Below are 22,261 nucleotides of genomic sequence, written 5' to 3'. Positions count from 1 at the left end.
TAGTTTTTGCAAAAAATAATATCTCAGCCAGGGTGGTCAGTCCTGGCTAAGGTATGTATTATTTTTCCAATGATTTATATACAGCTTTTGCGAAAAATAATATCCCAGCCAAGGTGGTCAGTCCTGGCTAAGGTATGTATTATTTTTGCAATAATTTATATATGGCTTTTGCGAAGAAATAATATCCCAGCCAGGGTGGTCAGTCCTGGCTAAGGTACGTATTACTTTCGCAATAATTCATATATAGTTTTTGCAAAAAATAATATCTCAGCCAGGGTGGTCGATCCTGGCTAAGGTATGTATTACTTTCGCAATAATTCATATATAGTTTTTGCAAAAAATAATATCTCAGCCAGGGTGGTCAGTCCTGGCTAAGGTATGTATTATTTTTCCAATAATTTATATACAGCTTTTCAGAAAAATAATATCCCAGCCAGGGTGGTCAGTCCTGGCTAAGATATGTATTACTTTCGCAATAATTCATATATAGTTTTTGCAAAAAATAATATCTCAGCCAGGGTGGTCAGTCCTGGCTAAGGTATGTATTATTTTTCCAATATCTATCGTGTCTCGCGACTGTGTGCCGATTGTCCCTAATTCATAAATAATTTGTACCAACTAAAAAATGCTCTTACTAATTAGAAAGCGCATGTACATTGACGAGATAATATAATAATTAATATATAGCTTTTGCGAAAAATAATATCTCAGCCGGGTGGTCAATCCTGGCTAAGGTATGTATTATTTTCGCAAAAATTTATATATAGTTTTTGCAAAAAATAATATCTCAGCCAGGGTGGTCAGTCCTGGCTAAGGTATGTATTATTTTCGCAACAATTTATATATAGATTTTGCGAAAAATAATATCTCAATTAGGATGGGCCAATCATGATTCAGATATTAGTTTTCACAATAATTATTTCCAATAATTTAGGAAAAAGAAGAAATCTTATAGATGCTTCTGAGTGCCAATATCTAGCTAGTAACTGTGTTTCAAGACTCAAAAAAAGTGGCGCGTATTTCATAATAAGCTGGAAATATTAATTTCACTGAAAAAATATTATGCAACAGTAACATTTGTTGCAAACCGGATAGACGATCTTATCTTTATCTTTATAACATTTTTGTAGCCCTGCTTTTAAAGAGTTTCACATCGTATCTAAAAAAAATATTAATTAAAAAAATATGAATTATTAAAAATTATTTTCAACTGAGATTGAGATAAAATTTCTTTATTTAGTTTTAAAATTTAATAATTAAAATTAATACGAGTAATAAAGTAATGTTTATTTTGAAAAATATATTATAAATTACATATGCGTACAAGTCATTTGTAAATGGTCCAAATAAAAAAAATATAAGAGTAAAATTAATTGATAAAGTGAAAAACCTTAAATTTATGTTGAGGAGGTTCGGTGCAACTATAACAGATATTTAGATTCTACGGACAATAATAAAAATATGCCTAATACGAGTACATCTAAAAGTATTTAAATTTTCTGATTTAAATAATAATTAATTATTGAAACATTTTTAATAGAATATTGGTAAACTAATTTGTCAAATTATATTTAATAAAGGAAGACGAAGTGTAAACAGCCTTTCGATGGCTAAAAAAAGTCGAGAACATAGACTTACGTATTAAAAAATTGAGACATAACTTATAATTTTCGACAAAAAGCACTATTAGATCCGAAAGATGAAGGAGACACACCACTTTCACTAACGGTTTATTTTTTCCAATGAAAACTCTTGTCTTCGCCTCAAGGGTGTACTTTTGTAAGTCTATTAAGTATTTTAATTTTATTATATTTAATTGTTACTCAGCCGCTCAATAAGTGATGCCATGGAAAAAACACGGTAAAGGAAATAAAATATTTAAAACCCCAGACGCACATAATTCTCCCGGACAAATTTTTAACGCTTTCAAAAATTCCCCCGGACGTCTCCGAATACCTTAAAAAAAGAGGACAGTGTCCGGGAAAAAGAGAACAAATGACAACCCTACACTCAGCTTTCCTCTGACAACGCTCGTGCGAATTAGTCATTAAATAGCAGTGGAAATAACGACTACAACTACGGCTATAATATTTTTTCAATGTCGACTACATCGGAAGTGAGTGCAATTGTTCATCAAGTAAATGATAACAATAACGAGGTTAGATAAGATGGAAATAAAACATTGTTTGTGGTGGGGGAGAAGACCAACAATGATGTGAATATACCAAAAATAGATACATCACCACAATATCTATGTAGCAAAAAGCGTAAGATCGGTAAGAAACAATGGTATGTATGTACATGAATATATTTAATTAACTTTAGAGATAGCCAAAATTAAAACAGCAATTTGTGACTCACCGATACGATGCGCAACAGCAGAGTTTCAACTACATTGGCCTGAAATACGAATAAAAATCCAAATTAAATTTACGTCAAAATAACAAAAATTTTAAAAATAATTGTTGCGCGAATTGAGTTTACTTATTTTTCGAGAAAACATTTCATAAAAAAGTGACGTATTTCTCGGAAAAAAATCAAGTTTAATTCCTCAAATAATCTGACGAATCTAATACTTTTTACGTAAATCGTCGAACGAGCGATCGGAATAAATAGAAATTAAGGATTTTTCTCTCTAAAAGTAACGAATAAAATAAAAGCGAGATACTCACCTCAGGGTTGCTCTGCTGTCGCCCGATGCCTTTCCCCAGGCCTCCTCTCGGATCTCCTCGACATCTTCGTCACCTTACACTCGCGGAAATACTTAACCTCTTCTCCACGGACGCGTTGCCGCACATGATTGACACTCGCGCTAATTGCAAGACGATCGCGCGTCACTTGGCGTCACTCCCGGTATTGACGACGTACTGAAATCACAACGAAGTGAACAATACGAGAAGAGACGAAAAAACGAAGTAACGCACGCTTCGCACGCGACACACACGCACACATACACCGACACACGTTTCGGGACGAGACGAGACGCGAACGATGGCAGGTGATTCCGACGTACGAAATGCACAAGGTCAATTACGATTGTAACTGACCACACGAAGCTACCGATCCGGGTAATCGACACAGTACCATTTCCGTAATGGTCGACAAGTACGAAAGTGCAGCGTCACTACCGGCAACTTCACTCCGTACAATTAGCGCCATTTAGACCACCACTGATCAAGACACGATGGACCGTTCGAGGACGTGCGATCCAAGTTTCACGTCGTACGTGCAATGCATCTAGAACGCCCCCGATCTCGAAGAAGTCGTAAACGTATTATTAACGATATCACCTCGTTCTTCCTCGTCACTCGCGACCGGTACTCTACACACCGTTGGCGAGGGGGGGAAAGGCACGAGAGGGAAAGAAAGCGAAGTCGCATTACGAAGCCGGTAAAGCCATTCGAGCGAAGTTAACTTAGATTCTCGACAAAGACGAGAATCGCTACACGCCTCGCCTACGTTCGCCCCTTCGATCTCCGGCGAAATCGGCATCACCTGCCTTTTATTTCGAGAAAGCACCACCGGCACTTCCGACACGCTCGCGAATCGTCCCGACAATGAGCCGTGTGGCCCCCGAATGTAGCGATGCATTGCGCGCGGCAATAGATGACGTAGTGGACCAATCAGCTTATCGCTTTTTTTTCGTGAAGACGAACGATTGGTTAATCGCTGCCGTCGTCTTACCGGGCGAGTCTATCTAATGAGAAGAGTCCATTTAATGGGAAGAGTCCATGTTATTAATTAATCGCGCGGTCAGGCTATTGCTAATTATTCGCTCGGTACGCTCGTGTGCTCCTTCCCTATCATTTCGTATCGTCGCCCCCGTGAGAGAACATTACGACGACGTCGTAGAGCGCGTCGTCCCACGGCGAGCCATCCGTGGCGAGTCTCGCCGCGCGAATGATAACGCGGGCGGCCGAGCGCGTACGTATATACGGCACGCGACGCGGCAGGCGCGAAGGTCAAGGTTAGTGCCGAACGGCGCGTACCGCGCGGCCAATTTCAGTGCGTTAAAAAATATACGCACCAATATTCCGTTCCGCGCTCGGCAGGTTAGCGATGTTTGGCTTCCTGCGTCGACTCTGTGTAACTCAACTCACTGTGTGTATGTGTGAGTGGGTAAGTGCTAATTTTCTTTTTGCTATCTTTGCTTGCTCGTGACTCGAAAACTGTTAACCTCGATATTTTTGTACGATTTTCGACTTTAATTAATGCAAATTATTAAATTCATATATTGTACTTTTTTTATAGCATTTAGATTGAATAATTGTATGATCTTATATGAATATTTTGCATGGTTAAATTATTGATTCCAACAGTTATCTCGTTTATAAGTAAAATGTTTTATTTATAAATGAGATAATAAATGTTAGGAAAAGTAAACTAATTTTCTAAAATTCTTGTTTAAGAATACGTTTAAGAATATAATTAAAATAATCGTATTTCGAGACATTTAATCGTATTTATGAATTCTTAATTCTATGAAAAATGCGCATTTATGGTAGATAACAATTTTAATACTTTAAGAATAATTTACATAGAATAAAAATATATTTGAATTATAAAAATAATATATAGATTGATATAACAAAAAATTATTGCCTGTATATATAAATAAATGCAAAGTACATACAAATGATAGATTAAATTATTAAAGTGTAATTTGGTATCACATAGTATGATTTTTAGAGACATTTGTATACGTATTACCTACTGATACATTTGTTTAACATTGTGACAAGTTTACCAATACCATCGTAAACATCTGAATAAGTAGCTGGTTCGTACAGCCAGGCCGGTGTGCTGAGAACGCCGTAGTTCTTGTCTAAGGTTACTCCTTTAACATCTTTCATTTCTATCTTAGCGCCCATAGCCTTGACCTGTTTGATAGCTTCAGCGTATGGCCAGTCGTTTTTGGGTGCTAAGAAATAATTTTTTAATGTTACAAACTGAAAGGTATTAATAAAGATAGAGACAAACTATCTAACTCACATTCTTTGCCAAGCGTAACTTTCACACCCTTCAACACTTTTGCAACAAGCGCACTAGCTATGCACATAGTGCCGATCGGTTTCTTCTCACAGTAAAAGTCGATGATGAGCTTCTCTAACTCGGGTAAAACGGTGCAATCGGTACCTTTTTGGGCAAAATCACTCCTATTTGACAGAAGTTAAGAGGTAATCAGAGATTTGCTTAAATTATTATTGTATGTTGAAATCTATGATATGTGTACATGATGTTAACATCTGTGATATTTTAATAAGGCAAAACAATATTTTTTTAATTTTATATGGATATACACATATATTATTTTTTACTCACTACGTATATTATTTTTTATTAATCTTAATATTTTACTTTTTCTATTTTACTATCTACTTCTACTCCAATTATCATATCAACACGTACAAAGTGCGTGCAGCGCCAAATCCTCCAGGTATAATTAGGGCGCCATGCGTGCAAACTTCACACTCGCATAGAGGTTTTATGCATCCTCTTGCTAATCTAGCACCTTCAACGAGAGCATTTCTAGAACTTGTAGTATCCATCTGTTTGGTAAGATGATTGACTAGGCCATTAATCTCGATGTCCGGAGCATAAAATAGCGGCATTATTTTTTTATGCCGTAAATGTATGGCTGTTGAAATAGCTTCCGAAATTTCGGTGCCATCAAGTCGGCCACATCCGCATAATACCTAGAAAAAATAAAATGTATTATCAAAAGCTATTTAAATATTAAAATATTAAAGATTTAGTAACCGTATTTTCTTATATTTAAATAAAAATTTGTCAAAAAAATTAAAATTGTCATTTTTCAAATATTTTTAGATTTACTATATTTAAATGACAATTGAGCAAAATTAGCAGCGTTTAAATTTGTGATTATTCCGGAAAACTCTAAATGTATAAACAACCAGCCAAGTACAAAGTGCTGAGAATTAAGGTGCAGCGATTATTTAATTGAATGCAGATGTACAAAAATCAGAAGTCATAAATTCATAGAAATATATATCTCTTTTCGCTCACGCAAGCGACGAGCTATACTAAATAACATTATAAACACACCTCTCGAATTCGCGCTATAAAGATGTATTATCATCACAAAAATTTAATAGCTCCAGAATAACGACTACCGGTACATTTTCTTGCAGGAATTTTTTTTACAGAGGAAAACTTTAACCACTTCCCGCAGTAAGCACTGCGATGAAACACTGCGTTACATCATGCCGCGAAAGTACAGAATACCGACATCACTTTTAACTAATATGTAGAATCATATGAGAAAAAATTTTTTAATGATACTGACTTATGAATCCCAAACCAGCAATTATATTTTAAACTTAAACTAAACATTAAATGGAAATTACGACGATTATCTACCACTGATTATCTAATACTGAATACATTTCTCCCTAAAGAAAGGTGTGTTTATGATGTTAAATAATTTTAATTGACGAAATAATATCATACATGTTTGAAAAACTAGTTTATATTAAATAGTATAAATTTTATCTTATAAATAATTTTCGCAAAACGAATATGGAATAAACTTTCAAATTAATAGACTATCATATAAGATGTCGTAACTAAATAAATCAATATCGCAAGAATAAGTATTAAAATGCACGATTATTTAAATAGATGAATTACGTAAGTTGATATACATAATGATAATTTAACGAATATTTTTTCAAAAATTTTACTTATAATTTTATCCAAATATTTTTATTTTAATGTTTCGTATGAAGAAACTTATACTATAAAAAGCGAATCACTCTTGTACCTACTACGGCTACAGATACCGGTTTACAGCTTTTATCTTCTTTCCTTTTTGCTTTTCCTGCGAAAATTTGCGACGTGTGAAGGTTATTGTAAAGCGTAGATATAAAAACGGAGGTATCACGTTGTAAAAGGGATGCTCGTGGTCGCCACATTTTTCTGTGCAAAAAGAAAATAAAATTTTTTATTCAATGAATTAAACATTAAATATAACGTGTAATATTTTTCTTATGTCGTATCACACTTAATATGTATGTACAATTTTGATAAACAATTTTTGTAAAAATGTCAGACGCGATTCGAAATCGCGATCATCACTTGTTTCCAACAGCCTTCCCATAGAAAGGAACCTTCTTTGTTAACCGTGGTTCACGGTGAATGTGTAGTTCTAGCCATTTTCATGAGAGTGCAGGTTTATTCAGAATTTCAGTCAGTGCCCTCGACGTCTAGAAGAGGAATTCTCTCACCCGGTCGATACGACGGTTCCACAGTAACCACGGTCGGTTTGTCTCAGCTCGTTTATAAGCTGCAGTATACATCTGGAAAAAGTGGGTAAGAATAAAGATAGAGATAAAATTAAAAAAAGCCCCGTAGCATTTCTCCCACGCTTAAATAAACATCGGCAGGGTAGGCTGAATTTACTTTATGGCTCGTATAATCTTTATTGTGCTCTAGGAGCAATTTTCGCACAGACTATGAATATAAAACGTATCACGGGGTAGATGGTAAGATTTAACAACGCCACAAGGCAAAGGATGGCTACGTTATATAATAAATCCCGTTGGCTCATTGAAATATAAAGTAGTTTGTAAATCTAAAATCGATTTTTATCTCCATGTATTATATTAGAGTAATTTTTGCACAGAAGATAGTGTACAGAAAAAATTTATTTATTATTTTACTTATTATATGTAACTTGTACTTCATACAACATTAAACGAATATTATTTTTGCATTTTATTACTTTGAACATTATTTCATATATCTAAAATTATAAGTCTAAAATTATTTCATATATTTAAATAAATCTACACAAGTACACGAATGTAAAACATATATATGTCTGAACCAAGTTATAAATTTATAAATATTTATAAATAAATAAGAAATAATTAAATACAATAACAATTTAATGTATAAATATGAAATTGCAAAAACAAAGACAATTTTTAATTAAATTTTCCTCTCGCACTTATCCGAGTGTTCAATATTTCGTAACTTCTTACAAGATTTGAAATCAAATCGCATTACGAACCCGATAAAAGAATCTTAAATCACATCTGATTGCTTCTACCATGCCGGAATCGACAACGACGTTTATCGCTCGTACGTCATATACAACGCCGCTTTATTATAATTATCAGTGCGAGATGAACGCACCCCGGAGCGTTGTTTCACTACGACACCATTTCGTCGATCCCCTTACCGCGAGGCGTACGGAGGCTTACGCATAATCTTATGTAAATCCCAAGCCACCCTTATGCTTGCACGTCCTTACATCAAGGAAGGAGCGTCGTACATGGGTCGCTTCTCGGGTTACGCAGCGAAAGGGATGCGTAGACGATGGTTCAGGGGCGCTCGCATACGCGGCGAGGGCACGGGGCTTATATGAATGTTAAAATAAGTTTGAAATTGTCGCGGACAAGTTCGGCCCCGTGGGAGGTACCCGTCGAGTAATTTCACGGCGCCGGCGGTTTCGACCCTTCGGCAAGTTTGCAACCAGCCGCGGATTCGTAGAAACTTCTGCGGTTCCGCGGCGCGACTTCCGCCACCTTCGCCGATAGGTTGGCGATCATTTACTTCGACCCTAGGAAAAAGGCTGCTGTTTGTCATCCTCCTTGGAAAACGCTGCAATTAAGAAAATAACTTTTAGTATACAAAATTTAATCCATCCGTATTTGTTTGAGAATTGCTCCTCATAAATTTATATTTTGGATTAAATTTAAAGCAAAAAAGACGTCAGTAAAAAGACGTTGCAATTTTATACAATCCATAAATTGTAAAAGATTCGTCTATGAAGATATTTTATGTTTAGTACGAAGCATGCTGTGTTGTTTTCTTTATTGCAAATCAGAGACAAGTCACCGTCGCGGAAGCAATTCCTCCCGTTGATTTAACGAGCACTTGATAAAGCGTCGCTGAAAGAGACACGCGGATAGGAAAACTAACGAAGTTTCGCAGACGTTCGCCTCGTGGCAAAGAGACAAAACCGCTAGCGTCCTGACACGCAAACTAAAGCCGTTTTGCTGCATGACAGCTTCGTGAGATCCTCCTTGTACGTGAGAAAGTCCCCCCCCCCTCGCCACGTCGTTCGCGAAAAGTTTAAATCACGAATTCACGGGGAGACCCGAATTCGTGGCGGCCCCCACGGCGCGCAGACGAGGAGATTCGGCGAGGGTCGTCAGAGAGTTCACCGGGCGGGAGTCTGATGGGTAAATGCGATGTGATGCGAGTAACTGAGTGGCTAATTGAATGAGGTGCCTCCCAGGAGCGCCGATCCGTCGCGTGTCACACGTCAGAATTTGCGCAGCGGGAACGCGAAATTACGACGATTGTCGGTCGTGTGCCAATTATCGTCGCGCGGTATGATTGCCAGTGCGGGAAATTATGCGACCGAGTGATGCCGAATCCTGGCCGATACATGTGCGTCGGCAAATCGAGACTGCCAGGCAGCTTGGTTCACCGCGCCGGCACACACCCGCGACATTTCTGCCGATCATTAATAATCCATTAATGGTATTGGACGCTTCGATTTGCAGGAATGCCCGATAACGATGCGACCGTGCGATAGGGGAGGAAAAAAGGAGATCGTTTGTCAATTTCCCGCATCGCTGCTGATTGGTTCCTGAGCCGTGTCGCACTACGTCCATACTTTATGCGTGTAAAACTCCAGAGACGCCAGTGATGCGATGTTAAATGCGGAAGTAACGATCCGGAGATTGCGAGATTTTAGATTATTGGAAAAAGAGAAGGAAACAGATTTGGCTGAACCTGTCGTGGGGCTCATTATTAATGTAAAGTTGAACTTTGGAATGATGATAATATAATTTTTTAACCTAAATCTGCACGATTTCGATAAAAATGTGATTCTAAGTAAAGATGCAATAAATCAATGCACTTTATTATATATGTATATACGTATTTGCAGTAATTCATCGATATTAGCGTTTTTAGATTTTTATAAAAACAACGGATCAGTATCGGAAACAGTGAGCGGAGGCTTCCAAAGGAAGAGAGAAATAGGGAAAGAAAGAGCACACTGCGGATTGGTAAAAGAGACTGTTTATGCATTCTTGGCGCGAAGGCAATCGCGGGGATGGCGGGTGTTGGATACCGTGCGAGAACCAGACAAGAGAACAATTACGCGCCGTCAGTCCCGTGACCGGCAGGATACCATGAGGTGAATCAAAACTAGGTGTGTGCCATCACCTCTGGGCCGGGTCTATCTTCGCGTTCCGAGACCACGTTCCGCGTCCCGGAGGAGAAAGATCGAATCTCGATCGGTAAGCGAGGTTGGCAGAATAGACGAGCGTCTGCAAAGAGCAATTTACGAGCGGCGAGTAAAAAAAAAGGAAAAAAAATACAGAACATAGAAAGAAATCTCTGTGAAAAATTTAAAGCATGTTTCTTTTACGGAAAACTAATAATACATTATTTCTTTTAGCAAAATCAGTCTAGTTTCTTAATATATTTTTATTTCTATTTATTTTATATTACATATACACACTGAAAAAAAAATTGCTAGATACAAATAAATATTTTTTTGAATAGTGCTAAGAATATATTTTATAGAAAATCAATATATATATTGATAATAAATAATATTTATTTCAAACAAATAGTATTTTCTAAATTATAGAAAACTAGTACTTGTTTTAAATAAATATTATTGATCTTCTATAAAATACGTTCTTAGCACTATTCAAAGAAATATTTATTTGAATCTAGTTTTTTTTTTTTCAGTGCATAATATTTATTATAATTAATTTTTAAAAAGGGCAAAGTATTATTAAACAAAAAATTATTTTCTATTTATACACTTCCTAAAGTTTTAGTAAATTTCTGAACAATCAATTCGACGAATTATAAAAAATGAATAGCTGGTGATCCACGATTAATGACACGGAGAACCATTTATCATCGAATCCCGGCAATGACAGGAGGATGTGGGTGATAATTTATGGCTACAGACATTACTAGCACTGATGTTTTTTTCATAAAATAGTAATTGGAGATTCTGCTAAATCTTTTCGTATTAAAATATTTCGAGCAAATTTGTTCATAAAATCTAACTTGATAAATGAAAATTTGATACATCGAAATCAAATTTTTTTTACATTAATATCGATTTAAATATTTATCAAAAATAAATTAACAAACTCTATGTACGCGCGTTAAAATTATTTCAAATCCGTTTCTTCTGCCAACCCTCTTACAGGAGTAGTCACGGTAACCGATAATTAATCGCACATGTCAGTCAGCAAGACATTTGCCTTTGTATGCGACAAACGTGAAATAGGATCTGATTTCCATTACATAGGGTAATCCGTTTCGTAAATCACGAGCTGTTCGCCGAATCTGTTGAGCAACCGTAGGTGTGCAAGTGGCGTCAAATCTTCGCGCACAGCAGCTGTTTCACGCCGCATACATCATTCGCCAGCAACGAAATTTAAAAGGTCTACCTACGCGCGAATATCAAGAAAGTCAGAGTGCCATTAAAATCTCCGTAAAGTTCATCTCGCCAGAATAAATGAATAAGTAAGAGGTCTCGTTCGTGGCGGAACGAAGGGGTCGGTTGGTATAAAGCGGCAGCATAAAGCGGTTTACACCGACACTTCGGTATTAAGCTTGGCGCCCTTCGGAAAGAATATGCAGTTTAAATCCACTCTTGCCAAACAGTTTGGGGGTTGGTGTAAAAAAATGGGCATTGAAGCCTTTACATTTTACTGTGAACAAAAGACGCGCACATAAGACGATATCCTTTAATTATTTCTACCAAGTGTAATTTTTAAGAAAATTATTTTTTTTCTAATATAACTCAATTCCTTTTCTTTAATCTTTCCGGCAACTTAATTAACTTTTACGTTAATGTATAAATTATAAATTACTGATAAATTTCTAGATATGACTTATTTTTTATATTCGAGTGCGAAACAGTTATTTTGCTCGAAGATTTGACATGAAAGTCACATTATTTGATTATGACTGCCGATTATTTTGTCCTAAGGAACGCAGAAGGAAGAAAGAGTCCTTTTTGCAGAGTACGAGCAAGCTAGTCTCGAGAATTCGAGACGAGTTTCGTCGTGAAAGAGTTTTATTGTATTTTTTTCATTAACAAGTCCGGCTCGGTCCCCAGAGATCGGAAAAGTTGGCGGCGAGTTTTAGCGGGACTTTTGTTAATGTTCGGAATTAACGGAGTAAGGAGACTTTAAGTCATAAGGCCTCACGGGAACGCGGGGTTCGACGCGAACTTTCACGATTCTTTATTTCTTTATCAACTCCGACCCTCGCCCTCTACCTCGCGGAATGCTCGGCAGTGCGACCAAGCGTTTCCTTTTTCTTACGAAAGCGTGCTCCATAATTACTTTGTTCGACACAATTTTCTTATTTTCATTTTCGTACGCTTTTTTTTATCGCCGCTTTTGAATATAACGTGCACAAAAGTCTCCTCGAGTCTTACGTAATAATGCTGCGTCGCGTACGTTTATTACGCAGCTTCTTTGCCGTTCTGTTTGCGCCAATACGTCCGGATTTCTCCGTTTCCGAGGGTCTGCGAGGGATCCAGTAGGGGACGATTTGGCTCGACAGCCAGTTGATTAGTTACATGAGAGTGGATACCGCTATTCTACCCTCACTTCTACCTGTGCGACGCTGCACGAGTACGTTCGCCTCGAACCGGAGCGTCGTCAATGGGATGCATATGTCAATCGCCATGCTAATGGTATGTCTAAACGTACACAACGCAATCATGTTACATTATGCGTGACGTTACGCGCGGTTTATGGGAACGTGTTTAAGTTGAGTGCAAGGCACGCATCAACAATAAGCTACCCTGGACATTCTGGACATTGAAGCTGAAGGAGATGATTACACGTCAAATTGTTAATTGACGTATTTTACCGCGTGATAATAGAGTACACATCATTTTTCTTTAAAGTATATGTGCTGAAAACATTTCTTGATTACAGCTTATAAAAACAGGTCAAAGAAAACCATAGCAATAATCGTTGCAATATACGATAAAAATAAAAAGTCTAGCTCATTAACGTAAGCATCTGTTACAATTTTATCAGTCATAATTTTAGCTTTCTCGTTTAGCTCTAAAATAAGGAAAACAATATTCTAAATAAATATTCTATCGTTTCTTTACAGACTTACCTAGTTTTAAAGTTAAATATTTTTTTCCATCGACGTTGGTGCCATACATTGACAGAACCCATAAATCTAAAGAACCAATGTTATTTTTTCGCGCGTTTGCAAGCTGTGTGATGTACTGGTCCTATTACGCAGGGCAGTCGTAATTTTTCGTGAAATAATGAAACGTTTCGTCCGAAACAAAAAGAGTACAGTAACGCTGAAAATAAATCGAAAATAATATTACAGGAGGCATAAAATAATTTACAAGGTTTACATCTATTTGCGAAAATAATAACTATAGTTACATTGCATTTATTGCAGATAGTATATATAAATTGAACAAGAAAATTTCGCACGAGTTTCGGTAATGAGGCGAAAATTGAGACAGCTTTATTAAGTTGAGAGAAGTTGCCCTGATGAAGTTACAATTACGGCCCCTTTGCCCACCACGGAAGTCACCCTCGCTGCTAATTTTATTTATTACGCAATTTAAAAATCGATGCTGCGATTCGAACCGATAAATGAGCAACAGCAAAGTTATTATTATTGTGGAAAACTCTTCATTGAAATATATTTCAGTAAAGACGTTGTATTTTATTTATAAATACAAGCCCTAGCAAGTAAAACTTTTATTACTCGCGTTTAAAGTTCCGTATAAATCGAATTTAGAATACTTTTTTAAAAATAAAATTATCTAAATATTACATAAAAATATTAAATCTGCAATCACGTTTTCGCGCAATAATTCATTTTCATATTTTATATGATATCACTATGACAGTGAGGTTCGCGTGAATGTTTCTGACGAGAAGCCTGATTCGAGATAACAAGTCGCTAACTACGAGGGCATAACAGCCCTGTGCGCTAACTGAGTTAATTTAACCCGATTAACCAAAGACTAAGGGCTGACTTGGCTCGTGGGATGAATGCAGGGATGGTAAATAGCTGCGCTGTTAGCTTGTTCATTTTTCAATGATCAATGGTCAATTTACACGCGGGACATGTCTTCGAAATTTCACGATAACGTTACGTTTAAAAAAATAACTCGTACTTTTTTAAATTTGAAAGCAAAAATAATATTTTATAAATATGTAGAATGCAAAATTATAAGAACAAGGATGTAAATATGTTTTTTTCATTTATAGAATTGTTGTACATCTAAAAAGAGCGTTATTTTGTTAACGCAGAAAACCATTTTTACATTATGATGCAATAATGGGAAACTTAATTTTGCTAAAACCGAGCTCTATTTGAAGTATCACTTACACACTGTCGCTGACCATTTGTCGTGATAAAGAGCGAAGATAGCGGAGAAGATTGGATCCTCGATTTAGTGAGCAGTTAGCAGGTAGTGCCGGCCCGGATTACAGAATTAGCCGAAAGATCAAGCGTCATCCGGTGCACGTTTTGGGAGTAGCGGATCCCCTCAAGCACTGCCAACCTCGTATATCCCTCCGAGGCCATGGTCCAAGGTAGAAGACTTTACCGGGTGCTTGCTTCGTAATTAGCTGGTTTCACTCTCAAAGGCTCGTGTCTCCCTCAAGAATTCTGAAGCAGGTTACATTATTTCGCTATTAGCCTATAAATGCGCTTCATTGAAACACTTATACAACGCAAGTTGTAATATGCTTCCCTTAGAGTTAACTTTCGCCCGAGACGAAATTTTAGACTTTTAGATTTTAGAATTGCTACATTTAAATCCCTCCAGCGGCGGACGCCGTTTTATTTGACAGAGATTTTGAAAAGTAGGGCATGTACCTGTCAGGCGTTTCCACACTGCATCGGACAATAGCAGTTCACGCGCACACGGAGGGATGCATCGATACACGCGTATACACACTCACACGGACGACGAACCACTCTCGTCGTACGCAAGCATTCTACGTCAGGGTAATAAAACATTTCGCGTGCGAGGGTATAATTGTCGGGGTCGGGCCCGCGCGCGCGGTTTATACGAAGCTGGTGCGGCACGGGACGGCAAGGGATGGCGAGGGGTGTGTAGTCTAGGTTTAGGGGCCCCGGGAGGGTACCGCGCCCCCTTTTTCATCCTGTAGTTATTTATCGCCCTGTTTCCTGGTCTCTCTCGCTCACTCGCGGCTCCATACACCCTTGGTTCGACCGATGGCGAAGGTGGTATTGCACGTTCGTATCGTCGGTGATAGAACGTGAACGTGAGCGTTTGCGTTGCTGTTGCCGCTGTTGTTGATCGTGACGGTGGTGGTGGTGGTGGTTGCGGCAGTTTTGCGCACACCTTCGTCAAGTTGCTCACGACACCGAATCAAGAATTGGCCGCCACACTCCCATCACTTTGTGCTTTCTCCGACCCTTCGATTCGATCCATACTCCTCCTCGTCGTACCCGCCAACTTTTAATGCGAGTTCTAACGCAGTTTTGCGCCTCGACGAACCTTTCATTCGCTCGGTCGAGCGAGACCGTCGGACAATGTCAATCGCTTCTCTATAGTTTTTCTTGTGAAAAAATCATAACCTTATTTCTGAGTCTTAAAATGTACATATTTTTCAGTTGACATCTTATATATAAATATATGTGTAATAATATTTTATAAATTGTTAGAGTCAATGTTACGTAGATTCTGAAAACTATTTACGGTTTGAGAATTATGAACGGAAGGATAAAGAAACCGAACTTCTTTGCTATGTATAAAAGCTCGGGGTGATTTCGCAGCTTTTTAAAACGCGTGGACAGAATGTTCCAGACAGGAAACTGACAGTACTTGCAATCGAGGGGAAAACACGTTCAGCGGTAATGCTCTATCGGGAGGGTTCGCTATTCCGGCTACGTAAGTGACACATTGACGGGAGCTGACCGCCGGGTGGCAGTTCTGACCGTCTCCCCAGGGTGGCTAGTTACCGCATGATTGGCCCTCCATTACCATATAACGTACACGCAAACGTGTGCACGGTCCTCCGTAATATTCGTTCACTGCCTTTGCCTCAATTATAGTTTCCAAATGTCACGTCAAAGGAGAAAATCTTCAGAAAAGTGTGCTCGATAATATTAAGATTAATATTCGGTTATTCTGTACCTTCATATTGAGTGAGTGTTTCTTAAAATATATTCGCAGATTCATATAACGATGGTTTTATTAAAATTCCAATAGCAAACTCAATTTCGCAAATCACTTCGTGGCCTCACACGTAATTACTGCGAAACAAAGAAGCACGCCATAATGCGCAATCTAACAGTGTGCTGATTGAAGCAACTATCAGAGCTCCCCGCGGATACGTTATTTCTCAACACGCACGTTTTTTTAAATTCGCTGGTATGGGACTACAAGATGTAGGCACGGAGGACGTACCGAGGTTTCAAAGGTTTTTGCGGCCTTATCTCTCGACCCTTGGCATAAGGGACGACGAGTCGACGAAGAGAACAACCCTACCACGGTTAGATGGATAGACATGATGCGAACGTACGTAGACATGTGAGGGTGCACTCGCTTAATTACACCGGAGGCCTCGTGGGATGCCGAGAGGTTGAAGCGACCTTATCCTCTCCCTCTCTCCCTCATCCTTTTGGTTCTCCTCTAGCTCATGTACATCCCTGCTTCTCGCACCTCGTTCGTCTCTCTCTCTCTCTCTCTCTCTCTCTCTCTCTCTCTCTCTCTCTCTCTCTCTCTCTCTCTCTCTCTCTCTCCCTCTCTCCCTCTTTCTCATTCGCTCCCTCTTACTCTTTCCTCACGTGACGTCTACCAGCCTTCCCTCCAGACGTATCGCATCTCCACGCTGAGATTTCCAAACTGGCGCGTAGATAAGCTGGTGTTGCATCCCTCCTGGGGACTCGTGGCCGGTTGCAGTCGAATGCACTGTCTGCATCGTTGAGAAGCTCTGCAAACGAACCACAGCTCGTAATGGCGCAGGAGTAATTCTCCGTATCCAACGCTATTCCGTGAGAAATTTAGAATTTGTTCGCGATCAGAAAACTCGTATAAGATATTTTCAAAGATTTTTCTTTATTCATAATGTTTAAAATCTGTCACATAAAGATATACGCATTATCTAGAATTAACAGAATAAAAGTGAAAAATATCTTTTGTAAGCCAAACAATTTTTGATAAGTAAAATCGAAAATAATTGTAATAATATAATATATATTGTAATTTATATAATTTTATACATAAGTTTTCTGTGATATAAATTACAGATTTATAAAGGAAAAATTTTTCGAAGTATCAAACTGACAAAGAATCGTCTTGTTAATTTACTATACAAGCAAGTCAATAGTGTCTCGTTTGTATTTTCTGTTTCACAGTTTCGTGCATTCTAATGTCTTATCATAGCGTGATATGGTCAATCCGTCAATGCTATAATACATTCGTTTAATTAGTTAATTAATGACGTCCTCTTAAATAGACATTGCAACTTGCGAGCAAGCCGAAGCACACTCGGTTCACGGGACATTCATCATTCCGACGCCTGTTAGTAGCGCGAAATGCTCTACCGCTGGTCTAATCTTGTGCTCATAAATAAGATAACAATTTTTCATCCCTTCTTAGCGCCGTTACTTGGGGACGCGCCCACAAGGAAACGGTGGTGAACGAACAAGGGGGAGGACGCAGAGCGCAGTAGGGAGAGAGAGCTGAGGCAGACAGAAAACGGAAAAGTTTGTAACCCTCGTTACTGGGTATCGAGTTCCAATTAGATGACGATCGCATTTCCAGTAGCAGAGTCAGAAGACGTTTTTGCGTGTACCTGAGACGAACGGTCGATTGCCGACTTACCTCATCCTCCCCTGGGTAAATCAAACGGACACTAATTCACGGCGTTTGGGGGATTTCTCTGACTCTCCAAGATCATTATCCGTGCGAAAACCGCAATCGTCACAAGCGTTTTATGCTGATTATCACACTGAATTTTTTTGTCGATGGTAACTCACATTATTTCTAAATCATTTCGAATATAAAGTCGTATTTAGATGTTATAACGCTGTCAATTATGTGTAAAAAATTTTAGAAAAAAAAACTTGAAATATTTAATTAAAAATAAATAAACATAAACATATAATTACATATTCTCATTATCCAATAATATTAAAATGTATACAATTAATTATTAACATATTATTTTGGAAAGTTCAAAATTAAAAAAAAATTTCTTCTGATGTACCGCTATAATTATTTATAGAAGTAAGCTACATTACATCCGTTACACATACAACAAAATATCGTAAAACTTAATAATTTCGTACACGATACCTTGCTTTCTTGCATGCCATGTTTTGTTTGGCACTCGTGCACCTTCCACCAACTGTTTGGTACAGGAAACGAGCGTAACTCGATACGGAATATCGAAGTCAACGTACCCTCTCGAGAGGTTTCAAAAGCCACGCTATGTACCTCGCGATTCCGGAAGGAAGGTACCCGAGGATGCCGGGAGGACCGTGGCGAAGCAGAGGAGAATGCTGTAGAGGAGCGTGCTGCGAAGGTGGAGGATGCACTCCAATAGGTCCCGCGACAAAGAGCAAGATCAGTGTGACTCTCAGCTTTCCCCTGGGCTGTGAACAAGGCTCTCACATGTGGTTCTCACCTTGCTTTGGCGAACGTCATGGTCGCAACTTCAAAACGAGGTTAGTCATTGAGAAAGATCCAAGCGGAGACGTGCAGCCCTTCTTCATCGTGTGCGTACAGTTAGACGAACTATGTATTATAGAGAATCTTCGACAGCTGTCAATGATATCTTATAGAACTATCTGATGCAGTTTCAATACCGGACATGAATATCTCTTGCATAAAAGTACAGTTCTTTATGACACCACGTAATATTACGGATTCGAGATAAAGAGTACACGTCACAGAAATATAAAAACTTGTTTTACTTTTTGAAAGATATTAATTAAATTAAAAATATTATTGAATACTTTTAAAATACTAAAAAATATTTGCAGCATAGATTAACATATTTATATTGTTCATTGACAAATTTATTTAACATGTGAATAAAACAAATTCTCGTTTGAAGTTACCTTATTATATATACTAAGTTTTATTAATTATATTCTCGCTTTTATATACTAATTTATATTTTCAGTTAAAAAGATGTACAAGAAAGTAGTATGACTTTTAAATTATCCCAACACTATACATATTGAGTATACTCGTGAATGTATCGCGAATAATCGCGAATATCAAATGTAGCCGAACCTTAATGAACCTGGCACGCAATGAGATTTATTTATCCGTTTCATACACGGACAGAGACAGTATACTACCTAGTATTGACAGTCACTGGGGGTTCGAATAAGTGGTGCTCTCCGTGGCTGACTTCGGCCGCACGGGGGTGCGACTGAGGAGAGTTTACGTCGACAGCGCACGGTAAACCCCCGGAATTGTGGCTCCCCTTGCGCCTCCAGAGACCCTGGGCCGGGGTATTGAAAATTACATCTTACTCTACCGTGAGCCACCCACCGCCGCCCACCCTTCGCGAATCAGCCCTCCCCACGTTACCTGCGAGTATTGCCGCGATGCGTTTATAATCGGCCGCAATCGTTTCTCGATGCATCGAGCTCCAATATGGTGTACCCACCTTCTCAATATCGATGCTTTCTCATTCTCGTTTCCGACTGTTTCCGGAACGCTTTCAGCAAAACGCACTCCATCGGAAGTGCATTATATACCGAATAATTAAAAAGTACATTATGTACCAAATAATTGTAAAAAAATGTACCGGCTCGATGGAAGTTGCGATTTATTTTATTGTTATTTCATCGTGAAATATACATCGATATTCTACCAACGCGTGTAAAGCTAACTCAATACCGTAGACTTTCGTGAATAAAGCTCTTTTGATCATTTTACTGTTGTGATGTTGATAAAATACGTGCATTTGGCGCTTTCCCGGAGTGTCTTGTGGTTACGAAGAAGCCCGGAAGCTCGCAAAAACACAAGACCGTTATATAATTTAAACGGGAATGCGAAATGCTCCCGAAGCATTCAAGGGCGCCGGAGCAACACCACGGGGGATTCAAGTGAAAAAGAGAATGCCCATCCCCCGCGACATCGAATCCCGGCATACATGCATAATAACCGCGGCGTTTCCGTGACATGAAGCTTAAGGAGCCGTGTGCTCGTGCGAGCACATCAAAGGTGGGCACGCGTCGCAGGGATGGCAGGAAAGCAGGGGACGGAATAGCGCGAGTTCGAGCTACGGAAGTATATAAGAAATGTACGAGGTCCGTAATACGAGGAGGCGGGAGTAGTGCGAACGGAAGTGTCGGTGTGCACACGGGAAAATATTGAAAGGCGAATGGGCGAGGATGTCGTTTTGAGGACACGTCAGAAAGATAGCGGGCGTTAGGGGCATATAGCGTAGGGAGGATCGGCCGCGGGTCTCGTGGAAATATCGAGGCGAGGGAAAAGTATAAACATTTAGACAAGTTTAAACTCAGAACTTTCCTTCCTCGGGCCGCGACGAAGGGAGCCCGCGGGCGAGCTGACGTCTCCGAGACTTCAATATTTGTTAAACTCACCGTTTCACCCCTCCCCGACGCTCTTCCACCTTTCGATGCCGCCTTCCCCCTCGCAAGCTTGTCCTCCATCCGCGTGCCACGAGGCAACCCCTCTTTTATAACGCATAAACTCCGGGATATAGGGATGTATACGTGTGACATATAGATTTTATATACGATTACCTCCAAATGCACCGCCGCTTCTCATCCGATCCAATAAACCTAAGTGATTTTGCGATCGTATTTTCGTGGTTTCATTTCGATTGTGCGCGGCTATCAAGTCCCCGCATTCTCCAGCTTCTTACGCCTGAAAAGAAACATTTGTTATTTACTTCAAGCTTATTCCTTTCCCTTATAATTATTCTTGAAATATTTTTATAAGTTATTATTAATAAGTATTAATGATTACATAGACAGAAGTTGTTTTTTGAGTTTTGCGTTCCTCTTAATAAAACTGAACTTTTTCATCGATTTATAATTTGCGTTTAGACTTACGTGCTAATATCTATAGTGATATACAAATATTAATATAATTGTCAATAATTTACTTTTTAATCGCACAACTTCAAAGTCTAGCTTAAATAATTTTATATTTTACATCAAATATGTTACTACGTTAAGAAAATACGTACAGAAACATATTCTACGATTTAATTCTAACATTTGGAAGGATCATTTAAGTAAGATGAGATGGGCAATCTATTACCATTAACGCACCCGCCCGTGCTCTGTTCTTGAAATGATCACACGCAAAGTGCACTCAGTACAGGGGCGGTAAGAGGAAACATAAATCCTTTAATATTCGCCAGAGATTACGCTTACTTGGCGTGCGTCTAGCCAACGGCCTTTTCGAGCTATGACGGCTATGAGAACGTACACCGGCGCCGATGTAACTGGAACAGCCTGGAAGTGGCTGGAATCATCCGAAGTCCAAAGCGAGCGAAGAGCGAGAGGGTCGTAGAGTTGGTAATTGGCAATATGAGTGGCTGGATCCTGCAGGATGTCGGGTCAGTCGCGCGCCCCTGGGAGCACCCCCTTTTCTGGGGTGGCGGACCAGGTTCCTCTCGTCCCACTCACCTCCGGTTCCGACGACGGGGGTCGAGGGGAAGCAGGAATCAAATTGAGTTTCATACTCGCAGGGACTCTCACTCTGTATACTGTCTGTAAGCTCGTGCAACCGGTATACACTCTCGCGTATCGCTCTACACTTCTGATTTTAGGATCGGTCGGTCGGCTTCGGCCGTCTGATCTTTGCGTTCTATCTCGGTATTTTAATGTCGGTAATCGATCCTACGAGATCAAGACACTTGGAGCAGAAATTCAATCCGAAAATTATGCATAGGTCTTACTGACACTTTAGTTGAATCCTTATGAGATATTTACTGACAAACGATTAATCCAATAATAAAGGGTCTCTCTATTTTCTACTATATTATTTTGTGATTTGTCTAACAGCTTGCAACAGCATAATTTGTAAAAAAAAGTTATTTACATTAAGTACTTGTTATTAATATGTAACTGGAGATAAAGAACACCGTATGTATTAAAATAGCAATTCCCTGGATATTTGCTTGTACCTTTACAGTGAATTGAGGACATTGATAATCAGCGTGTTTCAGTGTAGAATGGAATCAAGCCGAAGGGGTTGACGGAGTGGGAGGGG

At 38.9% G+C, this 22,261-nt stretch overlaps 1 protein-coding gene and 2 long non-coding RNA genes across 6 annotated transcripts; 1 reads left to right on the top strand and 2 right to left on the bottom strand.

Moving 5' to 3' along the window:
* Window positions 1–4,582: 4,582 nt before the first annotated feature.
* Window positions 4,583–7,780, bottom strand: LOC105841054 (glutamine amidotransferase-like class 1 domain-containing protein 3A, mitochondrial). Of its 3 annotated transcripts, XM_036295375.1 has the most exons (5): window positions 7,040–7,780; window positions 6,789–6,939; window positions 5,410–5,696; window positions 4,993–5,156; window positions 4,583–4,921 (listed from the first exon to the last, which is right to left on the bottom strand). In XM_036295375.1, the coding sequence occupies exons 2-5, from the start codon at window positions 6,933–6,935 to the stop codon at window positions 4,707–4,709; spliced, it is 813 nt and encodes a 270-aa protein (XP_036151268.1). In that variant the 5' UTR covers window positions 6,936–6,939; window positions 7,040–7,780; the 3' UTR covers window positions 4,583–4,706. The 3 variants fall into 3 exon arrangements, with proteins under 3 accessions (XP_036151268.1, XP_012543620.2, XP_036151269.1); XM_012688166.3 differs by lacking the exon at window positions 7,040–7,780 and having other exon boundaries at window positions 6,789–7,008; XM_036295376.1 differs by lacking the exon at window positions 7,040–7,780 and having other exon boundaries at window positions 4,584–4,921; window positions 6,785–6,834.
* A 113-nt stretch (window positions 7,781–7,893) lies between these two features.
* LOC105841055 lies at window positions 7,894–22,022 on the bottom strand. Its single transcript, XR_004964666.1, has 5 exons — window positions 21,305–22,022; window positions 20,782–20,905; window positions 14,404–14,685; window positions 13,159–13,354; window positions 7,894–8,628 (listed from the first exon to the last, which is right to left on the bottom strand). It is a non-coding gene; the product is annotated as an uncharacterized LOC105841055 (long non-coding RNA).
* LOC118647390 lies at window positions 16,795–18,116 on the top strand. Of its 2 annotated transcripts, XR_004964670.1 has the most exons (3): window positions 16,795–17,043; window positions 17,508–17,572; window positions 17,651–18,116. It is a non-coding gene; the product is annotated as an uncharacterized LOC118647390 (long non-coding RNA). The 2 variants fall into 2 exon arrangements; XR_004964667.1 differs by having other exon boundaries at window positions 17,508–18,116.
* Window positions 22,023–22,261: the final 239 nt, after the last annotated feature.

The sequence above is a fragment of the Monomorium pharaonis genome, chromosome 1, assembly GCF_013373865.1.
Source record: "Monomorium pharaonis isolate MP-MQ-018 chromosome 1, ASM1337386v2, whole genome shotgun sequence".
Lineage (NCBI taxonomy): Eukaryota > Metazoa > Arthropoda > Insecta > Hymenoptera > Formicidae > Monomorium > Monomorium pharaonis.
This window is presented reverse-complemented; position numbering and strand designations above follow the sequence as displayed.

Coding starts and splice junctions, on each gene's coding strand:
- LOC105841054 (XM_036295375.1), bottom strand. CDS start 6,935: ATGTGGCGACCACGAGCATCCCTTTTACAACGTGATACCTCCGTTTTT. Junction 5,697..6,788: donor AACCGGTATCTGTAGCCGTA/GTAGGTACAAGA, acceptor TATTTTTTCTAG/GTATTATGCGGATGTGGCCG. Junction 5,157..5,409: donor TTTGGCGCTGCACGCACTTT/GTACGTGTTGAT, acceptor TCTGTCAAATAG/GAGTGATTTTGCCCAAAAAG.